General features: G+C 62.8%; 1 protein-coding gene across 1 annotated transcript in view; it reads right to left on the reverse strand.

The window, feature by feature from the left end:
- Nucleotides 1-3,432: 3,432 nt before the first annotated feature.
- LOC109324685 (immunoglobulin superfamily DCC subclass member 3) overlaps nt 3,433-6,859 on the reverse strand; it is a 5,073-nt gene continuing 1,646 nt past the window's right edge. The window contains exons 5-11 of the mRNA XM_019556717.1: nt 6,327-6,485; nt 5,556-5,721; nt 5,228-5,478; nt 4,290-4,454; nt 3,997-4,185; nt 3,814-3,918; nt 3,433-3,572 (exon numbers count right to left, since the gene is read on the reverse strand). Coding sequence (XP_019412262.1) covers nt 3,433-3,572; nt 3,814-3,918; nt 3,997-4,185; nt 4,290-4,454; nt 5,228-5,478; nt 5,556-5,721; nt 6,327-6,485 — 1,175 coding nt within the window. The remainder of the gene's footprint in view (nt 3,573-3,813; nt 3,919-3,996; nt 4,186-4,289; nt 4,455-5,227; nt 5,479-5,555; nt 5,722-6,326; nt 6,486-6,859) is intronic.

A 6,859-nucleotide genomic window follows, 5' to 3' on the forward strand; every position in this document is an offset into this window, starting at 1 on the left:
TTTTTTTTTTTAGATACAGAAATAAGGGTTTTTTTCCTGCTTTTGTTTAGCTTTTCTTTTACAGCTAGGTGTAGAAGCCGCTTGTGAAGACGCTTATCGGGGTTTATTTTTTGTTTTCCGTTCCTCCAGAGGCATAACCCATCTCCCCGTCCCCTCCTTTTTCTAACCCCCATCCCTTCATTCCCCCCCATTGCCCCCTGACAATTAGCTTATGATATTGCTGCCGACATGTTATAACAAGGACTCATTCGTGTATATAAGCTATTTCTTGACACGTTTAAAAGAGAAAAAGAAAAAAAATTGTACATTGTGTAGAAAAACGAAGCCAGAACAGCCTAGCCATGGGTATTGTGACCGTCGTTGCGTCCTTTTGTAATGTGACCTCTCGTGTATGACATGAAACGTGCAAAAGGGTGGTTTCCCGATTTGGCAGGAGAGCATATTGGTTGCTAGAGATACCGGGGGCGGCTCCCCTCACCCCTGCCTGCAGCAATGCACTGGTGGCGATGCCACCTCCCAAATCTGTGCCTTTCACACACACACAAGGACCCTACAGCGACCAGCACCCCCAGTGCAGCGGAGGCAGGAAGGTCTTTTTTTTGTTTCCCCCTCCCCCACCCCAATCCTGGTGGCACGGGGCAGTTGTGCCCTCTTGGCCCGGTGGCATCGGCGTCCTGCCGTACGTATCCTGGCAGCGTGCACTGCGCTGGGGGGCTAGACCTGCATTGGGGGCCGGGGGGACCTCTTCAGGGCCAGGTCAGGGTGCGGAAAGGGCCGGGGGTATGGGGCAGCTGGTGGCACCGGGAGCTCGAGGGAACATGGAAGTGATTGCAGTGCCATCCCGTCTGCTGCAGGATGGGCTTCCAGGCCCCTCAGGGAAGCTTTTATCCTCCCCAGGCCCCACTCCCAGTTCCCCCAGGTCCATCTGCCCCATGCCTGGGGGTCCCGGCTGGGGCTGCAGACACCCCATCCGTGCACAGCCTCTCCCACCACGTGCCGCGGCCCCACACGTGCTTAGTGCAGCGGCAGCATCTCCCAGCCCTGCAGCCCCTGAGCAACTCGCGATCCCTGCCAGGGGCATGGGGGTCCCCGCAGCCGAGCCGGCGGGGGGTGGGCGCAGGAAACCAGGCCCTTTTGCACAACTTTTTAATTTTTTTTTATTATTATTATTATTATTATTATTATTTTGGGGGTTTAATTTCTTTTCCTTTTTTTGGCATTGTGTTTGACATCCGGTTTAACAAACGAGAAGAAAAAACAAAAAAAACCACACAAAAAAAAAACAACAAAACAACAAAAAAAAGCAAAGCTGTTTAAATACTGCCAGCGGGATTATGCAGTGACTGATTAAAAATAATAAGCTAATTTTTGGAGAAAGGATTAAAAAAAAAAAACTTTGTAATATTTATCACTTGCAAGCTATGTTTAATAAAGAAAGGAATGATTTATAACTTTTCATGCGGCTGGTGCATGGCGTTTGCAGTCCTGTCTGGGCTGGGCGGGGAGCCAGGCTGAGCTGAGCAGGCACGGGCCCTGGTCCTGCTTTGACACCGGGCTGAGGGTCTCGCCCCTCTGGCTTTTTAGCACCAAGGAGCTGAGCTCTGGAGCTGGTGGGGGGGGGTCTGGGCTTGAGCTGTTTGGGGGACTGAGGTTCTGTCGCCCAGGCTACATGAGCACTCGCAGGGGCCTTCTGGCCACAGGGCCAGGCCCGCCGGCCCTGAGCCAAGTGGGGTCACCAAAGCCTTCCCCTCCCCTTGCAAGGCTCCCCAGCCCCTGCCCCAGCCCCAGCCCCAGCTTTGCCTCATGTGCCCATCCCAGGGCAGCCCCAGTCCCCCCAACACGCACACACACGCCCAGCCCCAGCAGACACATGGCACCAACTGGCCTTTTCCACCTTGGTTTATTGCTAACACAGTCGCAAGCGACTCTGGTGCAGACCCTGCACCCGGCTGCCTCAGCCCAGCCTGGGGGCCTGAAGGGGCCGGGGCGTCTCCCAGCCCCACTTCGGGGGTCGTTAAAGCTTGCCCAGGGTTGCTGGACATGGGGCTGGGTTTGATGCCTTCCCTAGGGACCAGGCCGGGCCCATCTTTGGCTTGTGGGGTAGGGGCCCGGCCTGGCCTGGCCTGTGGGGGGGCAGGGACAGCGTTCACACGTGAGTTCGATTGGGCTCCGCTACAGGAATGCATCGCCGCCTATGGCGCTACGGGAGGGACGAGGGGGCACTGGTGGTCCGGGCCTTCCTAGGAAGCACCCGTGGCCTCTAGCTACTGTGCACACGTGGGCTGGGGGGGAAGGGGGCTGGCCCCGATCCTGCTGCTCGGGTGCAGGGGGGCTCCTGCTTGGTGTCTGCCAGGAGCAAGGGGCTGGTGGGAAGGGGGTGAGGGGCAGAGCTCACAGCTGGCACCTTTGGCACCTGGGCCCAAATTGGGGTGGGTTTTTTTGGCAGGGAGCAGAGTGTGGGGTGGGCATGGAGGGGGGGGGGGGTGTTAAAGCTCTGAGTCTTTGGGGTTATTCCAGCTTCTGTGGCTTGAGAGAGTATTTGGATAGAGAGACTTTTGGAGGAAGCTGCAGGGGGGCAGCATCAGGTGCCCAATCCTATTTGGCTTGGAGATATTTGGTATCGTGGTGGTGGGGGCATCTCCTTGCCCCCCCCACCGTGGCCACACAGGGCAGCTGCTGTGTAATGACTGGGGGCAGGGGGTGCCCACAGGACGAGACCCCCAGGCCCCATGCTGCCCCCAGGGCTGTTTGGCAGTGGCGGGGGGGCCAGGGGCTCGAGGTAGTTTTGGTTTCTGTATCAAAAATAGCTCTGGGGCTGGCGCCCGGGGGGCTGAGGTAGGTTCTTTGGAGTCTGCAGGAGGCGCCGGCTGCGCCGTGGCCCTGCCTCAGGCACGCGCTAGTCCATGGCCTGCTGCGCCGGGCACCGCTCTGCCGTCACCGCCATGTGTGGGGCAGCCTGCACCGGAGAGGGGGTTAGGGCAGGGGAACACTGGGGGTCCCGGCCTCACTTGGAGCACGGAGCCCAGGATGCAGCCCCTGCCCCTTCCTTGAGGCTTGGGGCCCTCCGTGGTGCTGCCCCTGCCCCCTCCTCACCTGGGTGACCAGCTCGATCATCTCAGCGGGTTTGGCCCCGCGGGTGCCGGGCTGCCCCGGCTCAGCCCCCTGTGGCACTGTCCAGCTGCTCTGGGCACCTTTCCTGCAGAAAAGACTGCAATGCAAGGGGTGGGGGGTAGCAGGGGCCAGGGAAGGCCACTGCAGTCGGATGTGGTCGGGGACCATGGGTTGGGTGGCCCTGGCCCACGCTTTGGGGGTCTGCAGCAGAGGGCATGGGGTGGGAGAGGTGTTGTGCAGGAACAGAAGGGCCCAGTCTCTCCAGGAACCGACGGCGTCGCCCCCAGCGCTGTCTGCAGCTGGACAGGCCGGGCCCGGCCCTCACCTCTTGCGGTATCCAAACATGAGGAAGAGGACGCAGAAGATGATGCAGGCCATGCCAATGTGGACACCCACCACGATGCCGGCCAGCGAGCTCTCCCCCTCTGCGCTGCAGGGGCAGGGGGGCGTGAGGTCCATGTCTGTGGGGAAAGAGAGCACTCAGTGTCTCCCGGGCACGGCTGCAGCCAGGCGGCGTCGGCCCCAGCGCAGGGGCCCCGGCCCATGCAGAACCCAAGCGCCTGGCACTTGGTCCCGTAGGCCCCTCTCGCCGCACAGAGCTGGGTTGGGACCCCAGGAGTCCTGCTCCTCTCAGGCTGCTGAGCGAGCCCAGGCGCCTGGACTCCCTGCCCCGTGTTCAGCCCCCCTGTGCCCCCGGCTCACCTGGCTTCTGCACGCCGTCCTGCAGGGAGACGAGGCGCAGGCTGCTGTTCCCGTCCCCGTTCCCATTGAAGGCCTGGAGCTTGATCTCGTATGTGGCCAAGGGCTCTGCGGGGTGGAGAGGGATCAGAGATTGGGGGGGGGTCAGGATGGCTGGGGTGAGGGGATGCCTGAGGGGGCACTCACCCAGGTTGCTGTAGACGTAGGAGTTAGCTGTGCTGCCCAGCACCTGCGGCCCCTCGAACCGGGGTCCTGGCAGCCGCCGGTGGAAGAGCTTGAAGCCCTCGATGGATCCGGGTGCAGACGGCAGCTCCCAGAAGGCCTGAACCGCACTGGCATTGAGCACTTTGGTGAAGAACCCGGGCGCTGCGGGGACTGAGACCGGGGGGAGACGGGGGTCAGCGCCCAGGGCCTGGCTCCCACGTCCAGCACCAATAGCACTGCGGGGTGCCCCCACCCCGCCTGCCGGGTGCCCTTACTGCTGCCTAGTGTGGTGGCCAGGATAGGCTGGGAGTCCTGGCTGGCGCCCAGCGGCGAGTACGCACGGAGGTAGATGGAGTAGGTGGTGGATGGCTCCAGGTTGGTGAAGATGTGCTGGAAGGTCGCCTTGCTCACGGCCTCCTGCAGCTCCCGGCTCTCCGACTCTGTGGGCGGCACCAGGCCAGGGCTGTGTCAGGAGCTGGGGGCTGGAGGGGGCAGTTCAGGGGCTGGGAGTGAGAGTGGGGTTGATGGTCCATGGCAGGGGCCCTTCCCAGGTGCAGCTGAGAGGTGGCCAGCGGGTGCCATGCAGTGACGGTGACAGCCAGAGTGACAAGCAGCCCGGGCTGGCACCTGGCCTTTGCAGCCAATGGGAACGGGGCCAGGCACATAGCCTAAAACTGCAGCTGCGAGTAGCCTCAGCCATGGCCCCTGGAGCCCCGTCAGCATGGGTCATAAAGGCAACTTGATGGGCAGCAATGCCCACGTGTCTTCATGAAAGCCACGAGCGCCATTTGAGGCAGAGGGGGCGGGGGCAGGAATGCAGCTCCGGGACCATGGAAAGCACCGGGGATGGATGCGGCCCTGCTGCAGCTGCGCTGGCATTACACTGGGCACGAGACGCGTCCCTCTCAGAGCTGCTGCTCCCTGGGACGCAGCCCTGAGGTGTGGAGCCCGTGGGGAGCAGAGATGTTGGAATAAAATCAAACCCACAATAAATGACACAGAAAGCAGGGAACTTGCAGCCTGCCCCGTGGCCCCCATCACACATCCCAGCCCCTGCAGGTGGGTGCAGAGCTGGGGGGCACACAGTGGGGGCTCAATTGATGTCGAGCTTGCTGAGAGGCCTGGTGCAGCTGGGCTGGGGGCTTGTGCCCTGGGATCCTGCCTTGTCCCAGGGGGGTGTGGAGGAGGCAGGCCTGAAGCCAGGGCCACTCACCGCCCACGCGGCGGATGTGCAGTACGTAGCCAATGATGCTGTCGGTGACCTCGGGCGCAGGTTCAGCCCAGGCCACCTGGATGGCGGTAGTGGAGAGCGCGGCGGCACGGACACCCTCGGGGGCACGTGGCAGCTCCTGTGCAGGGGCCACGGCCAGGCGGGCGCTGGCCTGGTTGGTGCCGGCACTGTTCTCGGCGATGCACTGGTAGATGGCCTCATCCGCCGGCGCCACGCGCTGGATCATCAGCGTGCTGGGGGGGCGTGAGACAGGCTCAGCCACCTGCCCCGCCATGCCCCGGCCCCTTCTGCCCAGGGGGTTGGTCCTGACCTGTTGTTGTGTGAGAGCCGCACGTGCTCGCTGGGCGCTAGGAGGCGGCCGTTCTTGAGCCAGATGAGCCGGGGCTCGGGCACGCCCTGCGCCACGCAGGTGAAGATGGCACTGCCCCCGGGTGGCTTGGACACCGACTGCGGCCACTGCACAAACTCGGGGGGCGCTGGTGGGGTAGGGGTTGGGGGGTCAGTGGGCATTGCACTGCCTGGCTCCAACCCCCCCAGCAGGAGGAGCTGAGGGCCCTGCAGCCCTGTCCAGCCCCTGTATTGGATGCGCGGCCCCCCGGCACAATAGAGGCCCCAGATGCTGCATTGAGGGGCTGTCACGGCCACGCAGCTGCTCGAGCGCCTGCATCTCATTACCCACAGGCGCTGTGGGGGGGATGGGGGTCCCTGGCTGCAGCTGTAGTGGCCTGGGGGGGCGGTCTGGGGTGCAATGCAGGTTGTTGTGGGGGGGCTTCCAGGGCTTCCCACCCACTTGGGCCGCCCCCTGCCCCCGCCCTGAGGCTGAGAAGGTGATTGATGCTGCCCAGGTTGGCCCCAGGTCTATTCCCAGCCTGGCTGCAGCTGGCCAGGGGCAGAGGTCAGGGGTCGCAGACCTGCTCCTTCCATGCACAAAGCCAAGTGCAAAGGCCGTGGTGCCCATCTGTCCCCCAGCCCTGTCTGTCTGGAGCCGCCTTCAGCCCCGGCCTCGCTGTTGTAAGGTGTCCGGCCAGGAGGGGGGTCTGTCTATCTGCATGCGGGGGGAGCCGCCCCATGGAGGCCTCACCCTGTACCATGAGGATCCCCTGGGCTGTGCGGCGCACGCGTGTGCCGGGCCGGTTGGCTGCGCACACGTAGACACCTGCGTGCTGCACCGAGACGTCCGCGATCATCAGGTTGCCTGTGCCCAGCACCTGGATGCCCTCCACGCCGATAGAGCGCCCGTCTGGGGGGGGGACAGGGCTAGTGGAGGGCTGGGGGAGCACCACCTCATTTCTGCCACCCCCCCCACCAGCCAGTGGGTGTATGACACGCACACACACACACACATCTCAACTGGCCTACCTCGTGCACCCCCATCCCTAAAATCCTCCTTGTTGCTACCCGCACCCAGCTGCTACTGCCCACACCAACGTCATCCACCCTCACCCGCAAAACCTCCCAGTTCCCATCCATAGGACTCTCCCCCCAGCCAGCCACCCACATATATGACTACACCCATCACAGCTGTATGACCCCCACACAACCCTATGCCCTTCCCCCACACAACCCTATGAACCCACCCCCAAAACCCGCAGGCACCCAGCTCTATTAACAACC

This window comes from Crocodylus porosus, unplaced genomic scaffold, assembly GCF_001723895.1.
Source record: "Crocodylus porosus isolate Cpor-Errol unplaced genomic scaffold, CroPor_comp1, whole genome shotgun sequence".
NCBI classification, from domain to species: Eukaryota; Metazoa; Chordata; order Crocodylia; family Crocodylidae; genus Crocodylus; species Crocodylus porosus.